This window comes from Thermobia domestica, chromosome 13 (genome assembly GCF_964235325.1).
Source record: "Thermobia domestica chromosome 13, izTheDome1.hap1.1, whole genome shotgun sequence".
Taxonomy (NCBI): Eukaryota; Metazoa; Arthropoda; class Insecta; order Zygentoma; family Lepismatidae; genus Thermobia; species Thermobia domestica.
In genome coordinates, this window is record NC_137466.1 from 94,146,160 (window position 1) to 94,171,430 (window position 25,271).

General features: G+C 35.3%; 2 protein-coding genes across 2 annotated transcripts in view; one reads left to right on the forward strand and one right to left on the reverse strand.

The window, feature by feature from the left end:
* LOC145668343 (salivary peroxidase/catechol oxidase-like) overlaps nucleotides 1-5,145 on the forward strand; it is a gene marked incomplete in the record, with an annotated part of 67,866 nt that extends 62,721 nt beyond the window's left edge. The window contains 1 exon segment of the mRNA XM_081736103.1: nucleotides 1,086-5,145. Coding sequence (XP_081592229.1) covers nucleotides 1,086-1,167 — 82 coding nt within the window.
* A 1,327-nt stretch (nucleotides 5,146-6,472) lies between these two features.
* The window catches only part of FeCH (ferrochelatase, mitochondrial), an 89,124-nt gene continuing 70,325 nt past the window's right edge, over nucleotides 6,473-25,271 (reverse strand). The window contains exons 7-9 of the mRNA XM_081736107.1: nucleotides 24,929-25,085; nucleotides 22,859-22,974; nucleotides 6,473-15,282 (exon numbers count right to left, since the gene is read on the reverse strand). Coding sequence (XP_081592233.1) covers nucleotides 15,085-15,282; nucleotides 22,859-22,974; nucleotides 24,929-25,085 — 471 coding nt within the window. The 3' untranslated portion in view covers nucleotides 6,473-15,084. The remainder of the gene's footprint in view (nucleotides 15,283-22,858; nucleotides 22,975-24,928; nucleotides 25,086-25,271) is intronic.

Consider the following 25,271-nt stretch of genomic DNA (forward strand, 5'->3'; position numbering starts at 1 on the left):
TTTACAACACATTTTCGAGTCGAGACAGTCTCAAATCTTGTCTCGTACGCATCCCTAACTACAACTCTAGAGATTCAAGTATCTATTGCTCACATCCGTCTGATCATAATAGAGATCTCACGCTCATAATTCGACGATAAGCAACATTAAATAGCTTTTCTCCCGAAGTATACTATTCAACATAAGTTTTGTCTCTAATCCACACAACAGACTATTCTATTGACTACATATATTATACTTTAAACAGTATGTGCAATGTCCTTAAACACTGATTGTCACTTCAAATACTCCCAACAGCATAATTATTAAAGACGAATATAATATTTTACGTCAAAACAAAGGACTGTAGTGCAAGGAAGCTTTTAAATTTCGGCAAAGTTGTTTGCCAGTGGTGGTAAAATACTTACAATAATGATTATTCTATAAGAGAAAATGTGTACATACCTACTGTATATGTACTGTACACCATCATAGTAAAGCCGGATACTCTTAACGCACCCACAAAAAGCCCTTGGAAAATTTATCTATCTTCGTATAAAATTACTGTAAAATTCCACTAGAGTTGTCATCATTGCGCTTTAGTAACGGAACAAAGTATTCTATCAGGAATAGTTAGCGATATTTATCGATCAAATAGAATTTATTTTTCTCCTGTGGATCTCAGTATGTGCCATCTGGAAAAGCGTGATATATCACATCAAAATCCCTACTGTAGATTTGTGTTTATGTTACTGTGTTTCTCTTACACATGTATAACGCATAGCACACTTTACTTTTAGGAAATTGTCGTTGTCGTAAAGATGGTCCTGTGTGAACCAAGACGGAATAATTGAATGATTCCCGAATAAACTTGTAGATATATTTGTGTTCTCATCTGTTGATACCTACGTGTTATACGCAATGACTTTGTGAAAGCGAATATAGTTTATATTATTTCGAACTATTGGATGTATAAACGCTTGTGTACTTGGGATTTTAAAAGTAAATACTCATTATAGATACCTAAATGGAGTATTTTTCTTTATTTATGTATCCAAGTATTTACATATAATTATATTGATTTATTTATTTTTATTCTATTTCAGAAACCAGCGTGTACCATGCTCTAGTGATTCTATACCTCGCGTGGACCTTACTCCCTGGAGAGGAGAGCCTGTTCCCAACTGAACTAAACCAAAAGGATTATTATCATTTAAAAAAAATGTAACTGTGTAGAACACTTTTTTTTATTACTGTGCCATTGATTACTCGTTTGCCAGTGATTATTACTAGAAAATATTGCATTCCAGCAATCAATAATAATGGAACATTCTTGAATTTTGTATCAAAATGAATTTGTGTGCGTGTTAAGGAAACGTGTGGTTCTTACATATGATTGTTTGCATATTGATCATTTTTATAAGTATTATTGCTTTATGATTTAGAGACTATATGAATCTCGAAGTTGCTAAAATAAAAAAATCAATACAACAAAAATAATTTTGTGTGTATCTCCTACATAACTATATATGCTCCCATTTTCTGTAATGAAACAGAAAATAATGGTTATATTTTATATTGTACGTATAATATATAAAAATAAGTGTTCTTGTTATAAGTTACATTCCATAAGGTACTACAAGGAAGCGTCTCAAGATTTATAATTGAAAATTTATGATGCTTTGGAAAAATTTGTCACCGAAATGTATTGGGTTAGAGTATTAGCTAATTAGTGAAGTATGTAATGAAGTAATCTCTAAGTGCAATTCTGGGAACTACTGACAATGAATCTACAGGTGTTTTGGCACTGAATGGCATGGCTCAAGATCGAATCACATTGACCGAGTACGACTCAGCATTGATACAAAATGTATCTTTCACACTGGTTTTTTAGTTTCAAGAACGAGGGAGCATAAAAAACGCAACCCTCCTCCATATGAAATCTTCATCTTTTCCATTCTTATTTTAACTTCTTTATCTTATCCCGGTATTGCGTTGTTATCTTTACACTTCCTGCAACCTGTCCAAAATAATGCTCAATATATTATGGTTTCGAACACAATTGTTCAACATGTTTTCTTTTCCCAAAACCCTATTAAAATTTTCACTCCACAATCATACTGTTCATAAGCCACGATATATTTATTATTTTGGCAAATAAACAACTTTGTTGTGTGCGTACAATGAATGAAAAGCGTCCGAAAAAATTCATACAAAGACAAAATTCAACATGGCATTGGTACGATACTTACGATACGACTTAGAATACATACATATCTGCGCCAAACACAACTATTCGACTCGGCATGCATCGGTCTGATTCGGCGACTCAGTGCTGGTGATTTCGTACTGTTGAAAACGTGCTGACTCAGGTCAACCGGGCTGGGGGTGTCTGTGCAGGAAGGTCTTATATGTATAAAGAACTCGTGCTCTTGAGACTACACATGAATTTAGAATTCCTATTATCGATAGATAGGATTGAATTGCCCTTCAGCAGTGACGATATATGAAACGTCGACCTACAGCTTAACGTGGAATCCGAACCACACGAGCTCTCGCCGTACTATCAGTGGAATATTACTTGATGTACGCCAGTGACTGTTTGTATAACGAAACCATAATCACTCGGTTTACTTGTATAAACGGCATCTGTAGTTAAAAGATATCAATTAATATATTCTTTGGATCGAAAAATCCAATATATTTCAGGCAAAAAATTTCTTGTAGGCCTTATATCTGGAGAACTATATAGTGTAGCCAAACCAAAACTACCACTTAACACAGTATGATGTGCTTATTCCGTAAAAAATCTGAAAGCTCCATTTAGGAGCCGTGCAAAAGTTTTGTGGCCCCTGCTCCAAAAACTCCAACATATTTTATTCGATCAAACAATTTCATATACTTTCATATCTCAAGAACTACATATAGTATAGCCAAACCCAAACTATCGCTTAACTCAGTATGATGTGCTTATTCCGTAAAAAATATGAAAACTCGGTTTAGGGTCAGTTCAAGAATTTTGTGGCCTTTGACCCAAAATCTTTTGTTGGCCAAGATCGCAATCTTTTGATCCATTTTTGGATCATTCCTAAAATTCTTGTTTTCAACTATTTACATTACCATATACAGGGGGATTCAGGTGTAATGTCATATAATTTGTGATGTGATTCTAGATGTGAAAAAAAAAAAAAAAACGAAAAAGTTATATGAACATGAGTCCGATTTTCGATCGTTACGGAATTGGAGCGGGTTGAAGACTACACATATCTATGAATGATTATGAAGACAATTGTGAATATTATGTACCAAAATGCTGTGTAGGCGCTGTGGTGGACAGAAGACTGATCCATCCTGCAAGAGGTATTCAAAATGTCCCTCACCCATCTTAATGCACTTGTTAACGCGTTGGAGGGTGTGTTGTATTGCACATCGAACATCATCTCAGCGGGCTTTAATGCGGGCAACAGCGTCGGTGATGCGAGCGTCAAATGCTTTACGTGTATCCACCTTCGTAGCGTATAAATCCGCCTTTAACCAGCCTCATAAGTAGAAGTCTAATGGGGTTAGGTCGGGTAACCTGGGAGGCCAGTTAATTGGTCCGCCACGGCCAATCCACCGTTGAGGAAATATGTTATTCAGATACTGGGATACTTGTCTGGTAGAGTGAATCGGTGCAACACTCAAGCATGACACGCACACGGCCTCAAAACTGCTCAGTGATCCAACCCACGATTGCACACTGGGTACGCTTCTGCCATCTGTTGAAAAACCCCCATACCTCTTGTAGGATGAGTCAGTTATCTGTCCACCACAGCGCCTACACAGCATTTCGGTAAGTAATATTCACACTTGTCTTCATAATCATTCATGGATGTGTGTAGTCTTCAACCCGCTCCAGTTCCGTAACAATCGAAAATCGGACACATGTTTATAGGACTTTTTCGGTTTATTCTCACATGTAGAATCACTTCACAAACTGTGACACTCCTCCTGAATCACCCTGTACGTATAATATAAATTTGGTCTAAAACGGAAATTCATTCGCTAAATAGGAGTACATGTTCTTATTTCATAAGGAAAATTTATCTCTAAAGTTTACAAGCATTATATGAAAATATAAAATGAGAAACATACGTAAGATTTATATATTTCCGGATGCTTATATTTCCGTTGATAACAAACAGAAAATGTCTTATCCGATCATTTCAACGATATTAGGCGGTCTTCATTATTAAGAACAAATAGGAAAAAGAAATTCGGTTAAAACAGATAAAATAGGATAACATTAAAGAACATAAATAAAATATATATACAAATTAAATTAAATTAAAATTTTCAGTTTTACGTGTAGGCTAAAGGAAACGGTGATGACGAGAAAGAATGAAATGGTGAAAATAAGAAATTTGGACGAAACGGAAGAACCTAAGAAAACCCACGACATGGTGTTTGTCCACCACAAAACCCAATTGGCGGGAGCTGAGATCGTACTAGTGACCCCACGCACCAAAGGTGAACGTTCTTAACTACATTAGGAAGCTAGCGTGACCCCAAAGTAAATATATTACACAATGAATTACAAAGCAATGCAAAAGCAGGAAAGAAAGCCAACAGGATGCGAATCAACGAAGAAGAGAGGACTTGTGTGCATAAGAATTCGAATATTATGAATCTGATATTTTTGAAGTTGCAGATTTTCATTTAAAAAGGAAAGAATAAATAAAGCAACTCTTATAAAACATGATGTTTTAAAAACTTATTAGCATAGTTTTGTCGTGAACTTTCTTAGAAGGCTAGGTCTTCGAAAACATTTGCAAAACAAAATAGTACCACTTATTGTAACTGGGGTATTAGTTTCGTAACATAAAAAAAAAAAAAAAAAAAAAAAAAAAAAAAAAATCAGTTACCAATATATCCTTCCTTTTTTCATAATACATTCATTATTTTAAAAATAATTTTTCTTTGTTTACATTGCGTTGCACTACATAGTTTTAATCTTATTTTTGATTCTTCATGTTATCCTATTTTATCTACTTTAACCTAATTTCATAATCCTTTTTACCCTCGATAATGATTGACCGCATAGGATAGTGAAAATCTTTGGGTAAATCTTTCTCTACTTATTTTCAATATGTTTTATGTACATTAAAAAATGTGATCAAAGAAAGTGACAAAAAATACACTATATTTAGTAATAAAATTACCATTTTATTGCAAGATATAAAAAGAACCCTATATGTATTATTTCGTATTTACCATGAACCTATACATTTTTACAAATACATCCTTTTTTTTACAATAAATAAAAGAATTTCAGCACTTTTGTAAAAATTTTAACAAACGTGTAGTTATTATTATGCATTACATGACATTAACATCGTGTTACATAAACACTTCTAAATGTGTATAATCATGAATGCATTCTTAACCAAAAACGAACATTAACTATGTATACCTGTTTACATATAATTTTTTTAAAAAAGTAATAATGATAGGAATTATCTTAACAGAATAAAGTATATAGTAAGATCTAAAAGTAAAAAGTACAAGCAACTCATACAGGTAACAAAATAAAGTTCTCACAAACAAAGTAACGATGTTACGGAAATCTGCAAAGAGTAATTTTGACACATCTATCTCCCACATGGATATTATTATTGTCACGACGTCCAAAGCGGAGGTATTAATGTACAGAGAAATATCCTGTTTAAACATGACTTTTGAATTTTGAAAGAGAATACGACAGGTGCAATAGACTCAATATAGAAGAGGAATTTCTCTCTCAAATTTTACATTTTATTTATTAATATAGAATAATGTATTGGTTTAGTTTAATATCATACTTTTCGTACATAATGGTTACAGAAGACCAAGTACACATTACATGTCAAAAACATTGGTACCGGTATATCTAATTACAAACTATATAAAAATAAATAAGAAAAAAGATACTCGAGGGCTATTTTTTTAAACTTTTGATAAAGTACGAAACAAATAAAGATGAAGACAGAAACTTTATTGTACATAAATCTTAAGAACACATATCGATTAGGACATTTATCACACTTTGCTACAAGTTTTCCTATGACTTCTGCAAAGAAGATTTCTGATTAATCACTGAACCTGAACCGGTGAGCAATTTTGGAATGCACGGTGTACTTTTTTTGATAGCCATTAGCCACGCTCGCAGTGTCATATTGAGTTCATCTTGAAATTCGATCCTTCACTAACTGCATGATCCATACATTCAACAAGGTCTCTGTCGCCTCCGACTTAAGTCCTTATGTATGTCTGTGCGTCCTTTCTTAAATTTTCTACACTATTCGTGCAAATAATAACCATTACTCAAAGTTCTCGGCATAAACTTCTCATTCGACGACGAACTGCGATTGTATTATGCCCTTCTGCTTGAAGAAAGCAAGTTACAGCATATACCTCACACCAGGCGGGCGCTTCGATACACTCGACATATTCTTCTTTGGTACTCCATAACGACTGAATGGTAGAGTCATATAGCAATAATTAAGAGGGCGATGTCCAATGAACAGTGTTGCCTCATGTCTATTTCGTCATTGCACGTGGTTCTCATCCGGAGGCTTTCCGGAGGTTAAGAAAAGGCTAGCTTTCGTATATATGTAAGGACTTAAGTCGGAGGCGACAGAGATCTTGTTGAATGTATGGATCATACCAAATTATTAAAGCTACACAATACCAAAACAAGTTAGATAAATGTATCATTTATTTTTTTGATCTATTTAAGAAGTACTTTAAGATCTCTCGCTTCCAAATGAAGCTATATATACTTTAATGGTTACTTATATGTATTTTATATATATACACATCTTCACGACCCAATATGTTAGTACCATCTTCACAACGTACCAAAATTACTCAAGTTTATACGTATTTAACACAGAAAATAAAGCTGCGATACAGCTCAGTAAAAAGTATAGCAAATTTCGAACAGAAGCTAGTGTTAACTATCAGGATTGGTAAATTTTATCCATAATTTGAGCATTTGTACGTTCTTACCGTCAGTATGCGAATTAAAGTATTTTTGCAGGGAATAACCTATACTAATTGAGAAGAAAATTACCACATGAAGTATATTTTGCAGTGCACGCCCATATAAACACATTCCCCAGCGAAACTTTTGTTTCTCTGCAGAGGCCATTTTCCCAACAGCACCTAGTATCGAACACTGAACACAGTATTTCGATATTAGCTTATATTTGCATTTGTAGCATATACAGGGTGTTTCAAAACAACACCGACGTTTGGGAGGTGATTTCTGACACCAAGATAAGACGAAAAGTATAGACCAACCTGGGTGCACAAATACTTCCTTTCGGAGTTATAGGCTGCCGAAAACATGAAAAAATGAATTTTAAGCGTCCATAGCTCCGAAACTATGGAACCTACAGTAATCGGTAATTGTATTTAGTGAATACTGCATACAATTGCCGTATGAGTAGTGAGTAATCTACATTTGTGTAACTTCTTTGTAACGGACACCTATCATTTACATACAAATAATCATGTCCCATCGTTGTCCATTATTCAGAAGTTTTACTGTATTATTATTATTATTATTATTATTATTATGAAAGTTGTTCAATTACGAATGATTATTATATTTTTTGTCGTATACTTACTGCAGAAAATCAATTTTGTATCAGAGGTAAGATGCAAGACGGAATGAGTGAACGAATGATAACTAATTACCTCTATGGCCTACGGAACCCGGAGGTTCAATGCCGCATTCACAAAAGCTTTCCATTGATTTCTGTCCTTAGCCAATTGGATTCAGCTTTTACTTTGTATTTCTATTTCTGCAAGATCCATCTTAATGTTGTCCTTCCATCTCCGCCTAGGTCTTCCTAATGGACGCTTTCCGATTGGATTTCCAGTCAAAACTTTAAAAGCGTTTCTACTTTCTTCCATTTTGGCTACATGACCTGCCCACCTGAGCTTCCTAGACTTGATGATCCTAACAATATTTGATAAACCGTATAAATTATGCATTCTTCGTTATGAAGTTTACGATTTTCCCCAATCCCTTTCCTCTTGGTTCTGATTATTCGTCTCAGGATTTTATTTTCAAACACTTTCAGTCCACGTTCTTCCTTCAGCGTAAGTGACCATGTTTCACAACCATACAACACAACATACATAATTATCGTTTTATATATTTTAAACTTCAAGTTCCTCGACAGAATTCTCTACGAAAAAAGTTTTGAACGGAATAATAACACAAATTCCCTGCTTTCAGTCGACATTTAATTTCTTCGTGGATATGATTTTTTAACATTGATCCTACATATTTGAAAGTATCCACTTTGTCGAAAGTATTGTTTGATGTTTTAATGCATCCATAATTTGAAGTATTACTCCGCCCGGGGAACTTCCATATATTTAGTTTTCTCTGCGTTTACATTGGTTTAGAAGTTTATTAAAGCTTTAATCTGCAAGCGTTAAAATAAAGCTTTTGCATTTCTTTCTATTGTTTTCCTATCATTCTCTATCAGATTTACATCATCAGCATACGCCATAATTTGGTGAATACCATTCAGCTCCAGACCCTGGTTGCTATCTTTGATTATCCTTATAGCGTACTCTAGAACAAAGTTGAGTAATAATGGCGACAATGCATATTTTTGTTTCAAGCCATTCTAGATGTGGAAGCTCGTGGAAAAGAATTTTCCTACTCGGACTTTACTTTCGGACTCATTTAAACGAATGAATGATAAAATTTATATTATAGTTCTTTTGTTATAAAACTGTATCAGGCATGTGATTGAACACATGCACTGTTCTTTCTGTCTTCAGGCAAACAAGGGAAGGAAGCTCCCTCGTGACTAAGCGGTTAGGATAGGCGCTTTTAGCGTGGGAGACCAGGTTCGATTTCCAGCGAAAGCTCATGTGGTTTGGAAACCATGTTAATCTGTAGATCTTATTATAGCCTCGCTGCTGAAAGGGACGCTAAACTCAAATCAAATAAAATGAACCACACATGGGAGGAAACATACTGTTTTTTTTTCTTTTTTTTTTTTTTTCGTCTCAGGAAACTGCTACGAAAACGGGAAACAATGCATTAGGAGGCTTATGGAGCGGCTGCTCTGCCCTACTTTATAGCTCGGAAATGGTTTATAATATTTCCAGATAGAAAGCAATCAATTTAAACGAAGGTTGGCTCGGCCTCCAGTAACTGCTTTAACGCACGAAAACATAACAACACGGATGCAGTAATTACGATAGAAGATCGTAGAATAACCTTAAGAGCAATAACAAATATGCTGAAGATAGTTATTAGGTTTAGTAGTAGAAAAACTGAACATGAGGCGTGTTTGTGTTTTCTGTTCTCCAGAATGCACGGAACAAATGAATATCCACGTGCAGGTTGGCTTGTCACAACTGAAATGTATGTTACAGAAAACTACAGATTTTCTTGCAAAGATTACAACTACACGTGGCTACATCATTTCCTAACAGTAAAAATTAAACAACAGAGCTTTAAGTAGAAATCCTCGTTATCAGCAACTCTCAATTGCCCGCATATAGCAAATGTGTCTACTTATCTCTCGAAAGTGAATATGAAATATGCTCTCCACCAATCCTATGATCCAGACCTGGTCTCGTATAATTTCTATTACCCACCTTTGAAGAAGTATCTTTGTACCAAACATTTTTCGCCATCAGACCAAATAATCGACAGCAGTACTAAAGGACCTTTCCAGAAATTGTACCTAGATGTTTTTGACAATTGGAAGAAAAGGTAATACAAACGCATTGCAACGAATAGGAAAAACTTTGAGAAAGACCATCACAAACGATGAGGTATCGTCATTCTTCACTGAACTCCACTTGCATTAGTATCATTAAGGTTCTTACTGTAAGTCAGAAAATGAATAAATTCTCCACTTTTGCAAAATGAGATTTTATTTATCCTCTGAATATATAAATCGATAGCAGCCCATTTTCCAGTATCTTAAGAGACAAACAAAAAATGAAATGAAATCTTTAAGTTTTACGTCCCACGGTTATGCCGGTTAGGCTAAAGGAGACGGTGATGATGAGAGATGAGTGAAATGGTGGAATGAAGAAAGTGGGAGGAAACGGGAGAACCCCGAGAAAACCCACGAGCACGATGTTTGTCCACCACAAAGTTCACTTGGCGGAGGCTGGGATCGAACCCGGGACCCCAAGCACCAGAGGTGAACGCTCTACCACTGAGCCACCGCGCCCCCCCTTAAGAGACAAACATTGATATTAACATCCAGTATACATTGCACTTAGAGAAAGTATTTACAAAGAGAGAAATTGCACTTTTAGACTATCTGTACAATGTATAAGTGAAAAGAGACCAGTTGTCCATTATTGAATTAATACAGATTTTCAGTAGAATATATTGGACCGCAACAAGAAATACACACATAAGTCGCAGCCTCCAAAGAAGCGGTCCCCCATATGTAGAGACACGATTTTTTGGTGACAAGCGAAATGCAGGAGTGCTCACAAAGGGGGGCTATGACGCAAACTGCATCATTGAAATATTTGGGGGGAGGGTTAAAAATCTATATAAATATGTTTGAGGGGTGTAAAAATTAATCGAAAAGATTTTTTTATGGAAGAACACTTACGGATAGACAATTGAGGGGGTGTGCGTCATGGATATGAGGGGGCTGGGCACCACTGCGAAATGTGTCAGTTTTATATGAAAATGTTGTGTACCTAAAATATATTTTTTTCACTATTTGTTAGGCCATATAACGCTCGCGATTAAACGCGAAATTCTGTCGAATTAGCGAAATTTGTAACAAGTCTCGATATTCCACGAAATTTACGCGAAAGTGAAAATTTTTCGACGCTTTTACGTTTTATTCATTACCATTATTTCTTCCTTCTACATATTTGACCATGAATAAACGCTAATAGTTCGTCTAACACAATGAAATATGGGACGGCCGAATATCTGGCGCCAGCCAAAGGCGGATCTAGAAGGTAAAAACTGGGAGGCCAGCCAGAACCAAGACTATGATTGTTCAATCGTAAGTTCATTATAAACTTTGAAAAATATCTAGGTATATAAATAATAGCTTAAATTATTTTAGTTGCTCAAAAAGTAGGGGGCCTAGGCCCCCGGTCCCGGGCTAGATCCGCCACTGGCGCCATCCCCCCCCCCCAATTTGTTTTCTTGGCTGCAACGAGTGTGGTTCCAGATTTGCCTTGTCTATTTCTGAACGGCAAAGCAACCGGTACAATGCCGAAAATCGCAACATGTTTTGATAGAGCACAAGAATTTAAAGATCATGGATACTAAGTTTTCGATGCACGTCAAAAAATAGTTATATGTAAATTTTGCAATATTAGACTAGCCTGGGAGCGATGCGATTCGTGTGTGAAGCAGAATTTAACAGGACAAATTTAACACCAGAAAACATTGAAACAATGCTTACGTATTATTTGCATAAGTAAACTGTGAATACAAGTTACAATAGTTTTTCTAATAATGTTCTCTGTGTGCGTGTTTTTTTCTTTAAATGATAGTGTTATTCAATATGGATGTTTAATGTTATTTTTTAAAAACACAAATTTATTTAATATAGTCACGCATGAGCTCATGTCATGATGATTGATGAGTGGGAATTAAGGTGAAATAAAAGTTAACTAATTGTAATTGCCAAGGCAAATAGTGTTCTTACATTGAATTTTTATTCACTGATTTTATCCCGCTTTACTATTATATATATATATATATATATATATATATATATATATATATATATATAACGAAATTACGAATTCTTATTTACCACAAAATCGTGTCTCTACCCCATATGGCTTGACGACTCTCAAACAGAACCATCAACTTTGCTTATGAACTTGACGGACTCTCAATGAAATCTTGTCATATTGACCAACAAAGGTCACGGGTTAATAAAACATTCAAAATGATCTAAATGTTCAATGGGTAGACTAGCAGTTTATGCTTTAAAAAAAATCAATTCCATCCACTAGGGAGTGACAGGTAAATCTACAGTTGAAACCTCAGTGACATTCCAATATAAGAAACTGTATTACTGTGGCGCAGACCATTCTTTTTCTATACAGGGTGTCCGAAATAGTGCTGACAGCTTTTCAAATTGGTGGTTTTAATATGGCAAGAGATAGAAAAAAACTTGTATTTTCAAGGAAAACTTAAAAAGTCTTTCTGGTATCACTTGAAAGTACAAATCTCAAAAAGTTCAAAGTATAACTCGGTACAAATATACTCCATTTATCACTCGGACAATATCTAGCCTAAATTCAATCTCTCTCCACGTATTCTGTAACATCTGAGGTGTAACAAAAGCAATCGTATTCCGAGTACGGCTCATTAATTCATCAAGGTTACGAAAGTTTTCAAATGAATACGCAATGTCTTTCACATATTCCCAGAAGAAAAATTCCAGAGGAGTACCATCACACATATTGAGCTTTTTTGAGTGTCGTTTCAGCGTTTCAGTGCCATTCTTCGTTTCAGCGATGCTATAGTCGAACAAAACATGAAAATTAGCTGAAAAAACTTTTTGAGTTATTCTTCAAAATGTATTTTTTTTTTTTTTCTCATTCTGGACATCCTCTACAATAACTATTTAATTTTAGGTAACGAACACAGCAAATATGACAAAAGTTTCTAAAGTAGTGGAACTACATATAATGCAAATCGTTTTACTAACTTACCGTGCTTTGAAAAACTATAAGTTATTTTGTTGTAAGAAAATTTGACAGCCTCCACCTAATCAAAAATAGTTTAAAAAGAGTAACGTAATTGTCCTACGAAATACAATGACTGGTGTTCATTTCGTATTCTTACACCGATGTTACTCATATGTAAGTTTTAAGAGATTACTTTCTGAGGCAAGTAGAGTACGTTGCATGACTCTCGTCAGGCCTCCTTTATCTTCTATAAGAAAAATTATAACATTCAATAACTTTCCATTTATTCAGTAGTATGAATAGATTAATGATCTACTGTTGTACATTTCATAGTAACTTGAAACTGACTGTATGGAACACATTATGGATTAAATTTAGTACTCATAGGCACTTTCCAAGCACGAAGTACTAATTTATGCTGCCGATATTTTGAGCTAGCATGTAATCTTAGAAACTATAAATTGAGAATTTCATATGGTGTGGTTAATAACAAAATAGTGTTAGTCAATTGTTCGAACTCCTATGTTACCTAACTTGATGGTCAATCACTATTCTTTAAGATGTAGTAAAGGAAGTAGGAAGTATTTTCATAGGACAAAGTTGTTGGTCGAAATATCGGCATAATACTTCTCCTTTGGAGCATTTCTATTAGTGCATTTCATACTCCCAATGCCCAAAATCCCATAAAAATTATTCAATATCCAAACACGCAACTAAAAGTAATATATAATGTCTATCAACAGAAATGAACTGTGGTATCACTCACACCAGAATACTATATAATACCGGTTTTCATAATATATACGCAAATAAAACAAATTCTTATTAACATAGCGACCTACAGTAAAATGTCTCGAAGCATTAAGAACAAGAATCATGATAGTCATATAGAAAAGATAACAAAGTAGTCCATAGCTAATATTACAGAACTTAATGATACAAAGTAAAAATAGGGATGTGAGTATTCATTTAATGAGAATTTTAAGAACGTATCAGTTCGTTTATTAGTTGAAGTTTAGCGTCCCATTTCAGCGCCGAGGCTATGTGAGACGTGAACCTACAATTTAAGGTGGAATCCGAATCACAGTAATGCATTCGAATTTTTTAATGCTCTCCCACTGGGAATCGAACCTGGGACCACATGTACTAAAAGCGCACGCGTTAGTCACTAGATTGGCGGGGAGGGCCAAGAATATATCAGTTATTTACATTTTGAACATATCAAGTATACTTTTAATAGTCTGATCCATACGCTTCGGGAAATAGTTTCTATTCCCAATTAATTCTGAACACTGTAATTTCTGTTTCTGTTTTCACGAGCTCTGGTGCTTTGCAGTCTGTTAGAAGACTCCAGAAATGAAAGTAACTTTTTCACCAAAAATCCGAACACATCTTAAGCTAACAATAGACAACTGATCTCTTTTCGTGTATATGTACACATGTAACTGAAAATATATTATACATTGAAAATATGCCATTATGTTCTACACGAGTTGACCGCTTCATGGCCCTTTCTTTCTTGTGCTACTCTGCTGGTAAGCAGGAAAACACAACGTCGGAAACGAAATAGCTTTCAAATGTTTTCCTGGTGATATTCCAGCAACCACGGAAATTCAGTGATACGGTGCACACCTCTGTAGTATAGGTATCCAACCTTGATCATGTCATGTATACTCTTCTAGAAGAAACACCTTGCCCGTGAATTCTCTTGGTATTTAATTCTAATTTCTATTTGACTTTATTATTCCATTAAATATTTTAAGAAAACATTTTCCCCACTTTATTATTACCTTTGATTGTTAGGCATTGCAAGTTAACATTTTAAATACAAAAATATCCTGTAACTTTACTGTTTGACAGACTTGTCTCACAAGAACTCAGAAATATGAAATTATTGAATTATTTGGATTACTCAAATGAGTCATAACGCGCTATTATTTTAGCTGCTTTAAAACAGCGAAAAACCTAATATGATTTTATAATTGTACAAACACTGTTTTTTTAAACTTATTTTCCTTTTTTTCTTTACATATGTAATAAACAGAAAAAGTTACAACAAATTTTCAGTTTGTGAACTGAATGGGTATAATAATGCCTGATAATTATAATCTACGAATTCCGAAATTTTCTTATCTATACGTGTAACATTGCTAATTTCAAGGCAACCATGCAACTCTTTGACTACAGTACCGATGCTGAATTGTCCCGCTAACCGGCATGAGTAAGAGCAGTCACAGAAAGAAAAAAAATGCTATGAAATGGTACATGCCTATGCATTAAATCTGCCTCTGTTTACTTTTGACCATCCACAATAACCTGCTGTCATAATAACCTACATAGAAAGATCTGTTATCTGACAGCCCAACTGTTGGAAATACACAAAATAATAATTAACTATATTCCTATACTCTAAACACCACACAAGCGAGCATACCACTCTTTTGACTTCCAACATCTTTTATTTGTACAGTGGGGACACCTCATGAGAAACTTGGGAGACAATGAAACATTACTCTTAAGGTTGTTATACACCAAATCAGTTAATGCGTCAATAAATAGGGGATGATCATTTGGTGCAGAGGCTCTATGGATCTTTTCAACGCCAAGCTGGAAAACAGAGGAGAAAAAGCAATTTGTTATATATATTAATATTTTTCCCTATTGGAGACAGAAGTAAATATTTATAATTCACCGGACAAAAATAAAATAAATTAAAAACAACGAAAACCTGATTAGAAATATATAAGTAAAATAAATTTTCTTGTCTGTTCCCATCTCTGCTCTTTTTATTTAATTTCTATTATTTTTATTTTTTATCATTTATTTTTAAATATTTACTTTTCCATTTTACTTCATATCGTCAGCTTTCTTTCTCCTATCAACTTTGTATTGATTGTTCTTTCAGCTATCACTTCTACAGTTCGTGGCTCTATCCCTTCAGTGTTTGTCTTAATTTTTTTTCTGCTATTCACCTAGCTACTCGGTAAAACATTCAGTGTTTCTCGAACTTTTTTTCAAGTGTGAACTACTTTTATTAGTCAGAACGGTCTACAGACCACCCTACTTGTCCAAGGAAAACAAGGAAAAACTTCATTCAAGATTGCTGGCCTCAAAAGGCATTTATACCTTTCTGACCGAGTGTTCCCAGGACATCAAGACTAGACAATCGAGCACTGGAAGAAGGTAGTACGGCCTGATAAACCTCGTAACATTTTGTTCCATGCTGATGAGAGGATTAGAATGTGGCGTAGGCAAAAGTCCCTGGATCCCAGTGTCATCTGTTGCAAGTGCAGGGTATGACGGAAATGTAATGATGAGGAGACTATTTTGTTGGGATGGATTAGTTCCTTTGATATACGTTGATGGCGTATAAACGCCAGGAACTATTTGCAACGTGTTAGTGATCACGTACTTCTTGAGCAACTGACATTTCCAGCCGGGAAATGTTTTTTCTAGCAGGACAATGCTCCATGTCACAAGCTGAGATCAAATCAAAGTAGTTCCAGAAGCTGCTCCCAAGGACCCCTTGCTCCCAGATTTCAACCCTATTAAACATGCTTTTGGTATGAGGTAGAGTGGGCATTTCGAGAACAATGTCCTCCACTACCCAATGTACGGAAATTGTGACGTTATCCTGTCTGGGTGCTATAGTACTCCTCAAGAACGACACTAGGACTTGTAGCATCGTAATCACGTTAAGTTAAGCAGTTCTGCAATCCAGAGGAGGTCCTACAAGTTTCTATGTAGGTATCTCGAATTTTTTGCCACTCAAGAGTAGATCCTTGGATTTTTTCCATGTTCTTCGTATGTAACACATAAGTTAGTTACTTAAAGTTTAGCAGTTTAGAATCTTGGAAGAACGTGTTACGAACTTTGTAGCTGTATTGTATATAATTTCTTTACTTTCTTCAGACACATAAATATATCCTTTTTCTATAAATCATATCAAATAATTTTAAATAAACAAAAGTAACTGAGTTATAAACTTTGAATTATTAATAGTTGCTGTGTAAAATTGTTGAAACATGACTTGTTGCTCTTTTACCATCAGAGCCAGATTTAGAATCCTGCAAACTACGCGTTTGCAGGAGGCGCCAGGTGAAGAGGGCGCCGTGGCGCCGAACTGGAAAATTAATTTTGTGTTTTAAATGTGAATATTAATTAGAGAAAATGTTATGATTAAAAATTTTCCAAATATCTTCAAACTAATATTGTACAGACTGAAATACAGATAAAATACATCATAAGGACAATAAAGTCGAATCTTTGCGTGGTTAGTTATAAAACACCCCTTTATAACTGAAATGAACTTGTATATCAATTGGCGCTAATGCCACATTCAAGTGATGCTAATTTGAGGAAAATTTCCCGCGGCGCAGAAAGACTTAGGAAAGATTTTTTTACAGAAGGAAAAGGGAGATTTCACGAATATGAGATAAAATGTAGAGAAATTTAGCTTTTCAATAGATGTTATATTAAGCATTACTGCAGTACGACTAAACACAGTGGCATTCTTTCTACAATCTACCATATGTACAAAATACAAATATAACAAACAGACTTCATTCCTCTCCCAATAACCCTTCCGCAACCTTGCTAAAGAATATCATTGCCAAATATGTCTTTGAAATGGGAATTGTTCAAAAACAAACGGAAGTCAACTGCACATGCTGCTTATAGATTGGGTGGCATTATACAGTAGAAAGAAACGTCTTCAAGGGTGCTCCGCCTTGTTATAAACAGTGTCCACGCACAGTGCTTCCGTTCAATGACCACAAGCAGGGCCGGATCCAGAATTGTCTGATGGGGGGTGCACACAGGGCCAGATCCAGGATTGTCTGAGGGAGGTGCACCAATAAGTACCAAAACAACCAATCATACTGAAACTCTTCAAAGTGACATGTGACAATATTCTTTATCCGTGACAACAGAACGGAGGTAAGTATTTTAAAGAGAATCGCAAGTGGAATGCTGGGAAAAGTGTTCATCTCTCCTCCTGACTTCTGTTTTCTTCCATACTTGACAAATGTTATATTGTTTTGCTTGGTGAATCCTATCAGCTCGCGCCGTATGGACTTTGTGGTGGATAAACACCGTGCTCGTGGGGTTTTCTCGGGGTTCTCCCGTTTCCTCCCACTTTCTTCATTCCACCATTTCACTCATCTCTCATCATCATTGTCTCCTTTAGCCTAACCGTGGGACGTAAAACTTAAAGATTTCATTTCATTTTTCCTTTCTCTTCAACCTTTAGAAAATTGACTTAAACTATTGTTCTGCAAAGTTCTTGACTTTGCAAAGCTCTGCTTTCTTTTAAGCCCCAAACGGAAACATGATGGCAGAAAGTTTCAGAATGTGTTACTACTTTCACTGCCAGCTCCTCGTTTTAGATATTGTATATTTACAACGAAGAGGGGGGGGGGGGGTGCACGTGCACCTTTGCACCCTCCTAAATCCGGCCCTGACCACAAGGGTTGAGAAAGGTCAGCGTAAATGAAATGCACATTACCGAAGTTCAAGCGACCAGGTTTTTGTTGTCCATAGGTCCAGGGATGAAAAGGGGCTAATACTAAGAAAAGACGGGTGGTACAAATGGAATTTTTGATCATTTCTGAGTTAAATTTTAAGTTTCTGATATCAGTGGCTAACAATCGCTGCCCACTGCTTAATGCTCACTTTGTTAATGTCTATTAGTCCATTTGTAATTCGTCAACGTTTTCGTTTCTATTCTGAGCCGTTTCCTTTTTCTTTTTATAATGATGTGTGTTTTCACTTTTCAATAGTACTTTGTTTTTCGGGTAATAATAATGGGACAGATAAAATGCCAAGTGACCATATTATCAGAAAAGAAAGCTAGGAAACTTGAAAGAAGATCAGAGGCAAGCGAAGGCTCTAAAATGTTTCTTTTGACTTCTGAACAAAATTTCGAAAGTGATAATCATAGAAATGTTGAGGTGGGGGGATGGTCAATACCAGTTACTGCTAACGATGCATTTGCAAATCGACAAACTTTTGAAACACGTATTTTTTGTTTCTTTCGAAAAATAGGTTAAGGGAGGCAAAGGGCCCCTTTTCAAAAAAGGGTCCCCTTGACTAAAAATGTCACATTAAAGAAACTAAACTCTGCCGATGCAAAGATAGCTTCAAAGTAGGACAGACGGGTTTTGTCGTTTTTGCGAGAACATGGTTATAGCGGGTAATGCCCCCCTTCGAAATGACAAAGGACTGCTCAATCCTTACAGAAATTGCATTTCGGTGGAATTGTTTGAAACCATGATATGTTGTAGATATTGTGACCCTGAGAAGAATTCTTAATGGGCAAACTACCACTCACTAACTGTTTGGCCACTACGAGGCCACTTTCTTTGAAAGCAACCGAAGATAGTGATGTTCTGGATTTCGGTCAAAATGATAGAAACCATAATACGTATGTTGTAGATATTGTTATCTTGAGGTAAAGTCTCAATGGTCACAACCACAAATCACTAATCGTTTTGGTCACTGCAAGGCCACTTTCTTGAAAACAGCCGCCGAGTATAATGATGTTTTGGATTTCGGTAAGATTGAGTTAAACTAAGATATGTTGAAGATCTTCTCATCATGAGAAAAAGTCTTAATGGACACAACCATCGAATTATGATCGTTTGGCCACTACAGGTCCAGATTAAAAAAAAAAAAAAAAAAAAAAAGGGCGGGTATAACGATATTTTTTATTTCGATGTAAATGAATGAAACTGTGATATGTTGTAGATGTCATGATCCTGAGAAAAATTGTCTGGGGCTTTCCAGGGTTTTCCTTTGTCCCGGAAGATGGACATCTGAATGTTGTCTATGTTCAAATGATGTTGTCCGCTACTCTCCCCATCCCTTTTCCGGGTTGTGGGATAGGACTTTTCAGGGTTTCATAGAATTCTACCAAAATTGCAGAGCATCCTTACCTTATGCTGTTTTAAAAAGATGTGGCCTCGGATCCGGAAGTGGGCATCCCCCCTTTAGACTTCAACAGTACAGTGTTAGTTATGGTAGAATGTCTGTACGCAGTTACCTTGAAGTCTTAAAGAGTCATAAACATCGGTATGATCACCATCCATGTGGTAAAACAGCTTAATTCTGCGCCAAGTTCTCGCAGATGTTTTGCGGAGATACTCCGGAGTCACGAGGGTGAAGGCGTGTTCCACAGCTGCTCGTAATTCCTCCGTTGTGTGATATCGAGTGTTTTTTACTTGTTGCTTTATGAAACCCCAGAAACATTGTCTGGTGTCGTTAGATCGGGACTTCTTGGAGGCCAGGCAAAGGGAGCTGGTGAAGATGCACAACCTCTTCCAATCCAGCGGCCAGGAAGCGCCTAATTCAGGTAATTACGCACGTGAATCGCGAAGTGCGCTGGTGCTCCATGCCAAGCAGTGTTACCAAACAAATATGAGTAAAACCTAAAACCGTCAGAAAACACCAATTAGGGGTACGCCCACTTCCGTACCACGCTGTATAACATATCACAGTTTCAAGCAATTACACCGAAATCCAGAATACCGTTACCTCCTGCTCGTTTTTAAAAAGTGGCCCTATAGTGACCAAACGGTCAGTGATAGGTGATTCTGCCTCTTGAGACTTTTTCTTAGGATTACAATATCTACCACATATCACGCAATTCCATTGAAATACAGAATACTGTTACCTTTAGTATTTTTTTTTTTTTTTTTAAGTGATCCTGTAGTGGCCAAACGGTCAGTTACGGATGGTTTTGCAAATTGAGACTTTTTCTCACGATCATAATATCTACAACATATCATGGTTTCAAGCAATTCTACCGAAATCCAGAGTAACGTTATCTCCTGCTGTTTTAAAAAATGTGGCCCTGTAGTGGCCAAACGGTCAGTGATTGGCGGTTGTGCTTATTGAGACTTTTTCTCAGGAACACAACATCCACAACATACACACTTTCAGTTATTTTAATCGAAATCCAGAATATCACTGTCTTCGGCTGCTTTTAAAAAAAAAGTGGCCCTGCAGTGGCCAAACGATCAGTGTGATAGGCGGTTATGCTCATTAAGACTTTTTCTCCGGACCACAATATCTGCAACATAGCACGGTTTTATTCATTTTTACCGAAATCCAGAATGTTGTCATCTTCGGCTTTCAAAAAAGTGGCCAAATGGTCAGTGATTTGTGGTTGTGCCCCTTGAGACTTTTTCTCAGGAACACCATAACTACAACATATCATGGTTTCAAGCAATTCCACCGAATGCAATTTTCGTAAGGATTGTGCAGTCCTTTGTCATTTCGAAGGGGGCCATTGCCCCCTATAACCATTTTCTCGCAAAAACGACAAAACCCATCTTTCCTACTTTGAAGCCACTTTTGCATCGGCAGAGTTTAGTTTCTTCAATGTGGCCCTTTTAGTCAAAGGGACCTTTTTTTTAAAAAAAGGGGCCCTTTCCCCCTAACCTATTTTTCGAAAGAAACAAAAAATACGTGTCAATTTACTTTCAGTCTAGTATATAGGTGCCAAGTTTGAAGAGAATCGGATGATGAGAAACCCTTGTGAAGCTATCTCCTTTACACTTTCACTTTTTGGACTTAACGGGTTTTGGCCCCAAAGTTTTCAATTATAATCGAAATCGAAACTAATCGAAAGGTCACTAGGATTATAAGTAACCCAATTTCTTAGAACTCTGTCAATCACAGCACAGCAGCTAATTATAACAGTATAATTATCATTATCAATCCACTCTCTCGTATTAAATTTAGATGGAGCTATATTTTTAAACATTCGGTAATAGTCCTATACAAAGTAGAGTTTTGCTTATTAGTTACTTGTGCTCAGGGATGCCTTCCCGAGACGTTTTATTTTATTTTATTTTTTATTTATTTTAGAAAATTAGCACAATTTCAGGGTCAAATACACAAAGTTTTTGCATTTTGTAGGCTACTCCGAAAAATATTCGGACCTAAAAGAGAGATCTTGGGTGCGCCACTGCTTGTGTTTACATTGTGTTACTCATTGACTGATTTCGAACATCTTTGTTGGAAAGAGACATGAAAGAACTGAATTGTTTTATAGGCCAAAGGAACCCTGAAAAGAATTTTTGTGGAGGAAATCTGATTTTGAAATTCCACCACTGAATCGAGGACAAATTAAATATTGATTAAGGCACACATTTTATCATTTGTTGCGTTAAACAAGTTCAGTTAAAATTAATAAAGAATTATTTGAGCTCAACTATATCTCAAGAACGATTATACGGACTAGCTTTGATGGCGATTGAAAATGACATACTCAATGAAATGGATACGGATGTAGTAAGAGATTTAGCTAAATTGAAAGCCAGAAAAGTGTTTTTATAACATGAACTTTTCAGTAACAAAGAGAAATTAAGCTAATTATCATAATCGTATCATAAGAAAATACTATGTAAATATGCTTTTAATGAGGCACAAGAGCATATCTTTGTCACAATCAAACCTGTGTTCGACTTAAGCTCGTGAGTTTTATTTCGTTTCGACTTTTATGTTTCAATTGTACTTGACAAAATACATCTTAAGTACACATCTTACTTGTGTCTTGTGTTTATTTAATAAAAAATGCTATTAATTATTAAAATTGGAACTTTGTTGAGTATTCATCCAGAATCAATTAATTATAATTTCGCCATTTTTTGTTAATATACATAGAGAGACTACAGGTATTAAAGAAATTTGCAGTTGTTACAATTATTTGAAGAATTTTTGTCCATTACAACTTTCTACTCTTTTATTGCCATTTAGGTGGGGGCGCCTAAATATTGTTTGCTCACACTTAAGAAATGTCTTGAACCGACCCTGTTTACCATCCAGTTTCAGTTATTTTAATCTGTTTTGTACGTAAACAATTGCGTAGAGAAGAGAAGATAGGGTTTATCTAAAAACCTAACCAAAAAAAAGAATCTTTTGCATTATTATCGGGTAGCAGTTACTGTCATTGCACTATGTCTCATCCTCATGAAAGAATTCTGGCTGCGCTACTGCATATTAATTATAAAATATAATCTTTAAATTTTTCCATCAATCTGAATCTGAGTCTTGCACAAATTTGACCGCAGCTACAACTTTAAGGTCTAATTTGTAGCCATCTGTAACTTTTCTGTACCAAAATACGAATTTCAAAATATGTTTTACTTTTTTAAATTAATAAAGCAAATGCACTTACCTCTTTAGCTAAATCTTGACAATATTCAATGTCCAATTCATGAAGGGTTTCTATGTGCTCATTTACAAAGGCTATTGGCACCAGGATAAAGTTCTTTCTCCCTTGCTTCACATAACCTGTAAACAATCTAATGTTATAATGAACTTCATTACAATCAACTTCTACTATATTAACGTGAGCTACAAATTTTGAACTGAAATAACTTAATATCTTAGAATATTTATAGCTTGGGGGCAGAGCGTAGCTCATCAGATTTTTTTTTAACTCTATGTATTATGACAAGGATGTATTTAATGATTTTTTTAGGATATAAAATGAAATAATAGAAATACATTTCTTTAAATATATCGACATCACACCACAAACTATTAGGACTCGATATGATTTTAATTACAAGGATCTACTAATTGTAATGGCACAAAAACATAACTATTACGTCTTTCTAACATTGTAAATAAATGTTACACTGACTGGCTAATTTAGCTTAGATGAATCTCATCACGTTGACTTTTCACCGTCAGATCTTAATTCTAACTTTCCCGAGTTAACCCTCCATACCCAACCAGCACCATCCTCTTTTGGGATTCGGATACTTCCTGGTTGTAGCGTAGAACTTAGCTCAGGCCTTCTTATGAAATTTCTTACTCTGTCATTTCCTTAGTTTTTTTTTATTTTCTTAAGAAAAAATTCTATAACTGTGGTGTGATGTCTACGTTACCTATTTTTTTTTTTTTTTTAATTTCTTTAAACAAATAGCTTGATTGTCGCTTCTTTATTTTACAACCACCAAAATAAATTTTCAAAATATATATTTAAATTTTGGGTACTTTACAATACTGATTGCATGACTTCCATCGTCGATATGAGAATTTATGTAGTTCGGATCTAACGATACTCTAAAATTGAATTCATGGCTTTTCTACTTTCGTACAGCCTAAAAGGAAATAACATTTCAACAAAATTTCTTTCATTTCAACCAAGGATCGCTAGTCTGATGCTTTAGACCGCACGAGACTGAGACAGCTCTAAACTGCTCTGGCAAAGGAACAGTTAAATATGATAAATATAGAATTCATTCTTCCTTTAACGTCTTAGAACATACGCATTATTTTGTTAATAATAAAAAATTGTTGTCTTTATTCTATTTCTTATCTGGAAGTGTTGTAGCTGTTGCTTTTTATCTTTAACAGTCGGTACATGTGTATGCCATTTGCTTAGATGAAACAAGTAATTGGTTTAAAGTTAATACAAGGCATTCCGGATAGTAAGATGAACTCCCCAAAGGCTTGTTTTCTCTAAATACACTCTAAGCGGTCAAAGTAATCTCCTATTTATTTTGGAACTGCATTTTCTGAGGGGGAAAAAAGGAACGACTTGCCACTATACCTATCGGCACAAGAACTAGCTGCTACAGAGCAGTTTGGTATTGCTATTAGAATACCTGAAATGGAATTTTTGAGTGTTTAGATTGCAAGCAACTTTAATTAAGTTTGCCCTTAATACCCAGAACACCTCATATATTGTGTTCAAAACAAAATCTACACTAAATGGTATGTCTTTATATAAGTTAATACACAAAAATATCACATAATATGATTTAAATGCCAAAATCATGTTAATAAAAACAACACTTAAGTTTTCGTATGAATTTGATGCAATTCACGACTAATCCAGACACATAATATACTGTAAACTATTTAGCCTAAATCCTCCTTCCAGATAAAGGAGTATACAACATTGTCATTATATTTACTTATCACCTTAAACCCATACTTCTGTTAATCAATTATATTTCTTTCATTCAGTATAAATACCAAGAACATACAATTTAATTCCAGGAATTGTTATCAGTCCAGTCAAACAGATATTCACACTAACATGAGTTGGAACAATTACTATAAACTGCTTTACACAACTGCAATTAAAGATTTTGAAAAGAGTGTTCAGATTTTCCATACCTTATGCACTTCTTTTTATGAAGTGATTACTAAAAAAATAGGGATTTAACGCTTGTATGATTTCAAAACATGAAAGAATTAAGATAATTCATATTCAATTATTTCCACTTACCTTTGAGCGCTTCGTCTGTAAAAGGAGCCAACCATGGTAGTGGACCAACTTTCGACTGCCACACAAGCGCGTATGGATTAGAAAATTTTAATTCTTGCATTACCACTTGGACTGTAGCTCCTACTTCTGAAGGATAGGAGTCTCCTCTATTTACAGCCTAAAACAAAACATTTGTATTTTGCATTTTGTGAGATACAAACATATTAAGAGACACGCAAAATACTGCAAAACGATTCAAAGAGACAATATTGAACAGTAATAATACTGACTGAGAAAATATTGAAGTCACAAAACAACAATTTAGATGTAGTGAAAAGCGGTATAATTTCTCGCTTATGTACAG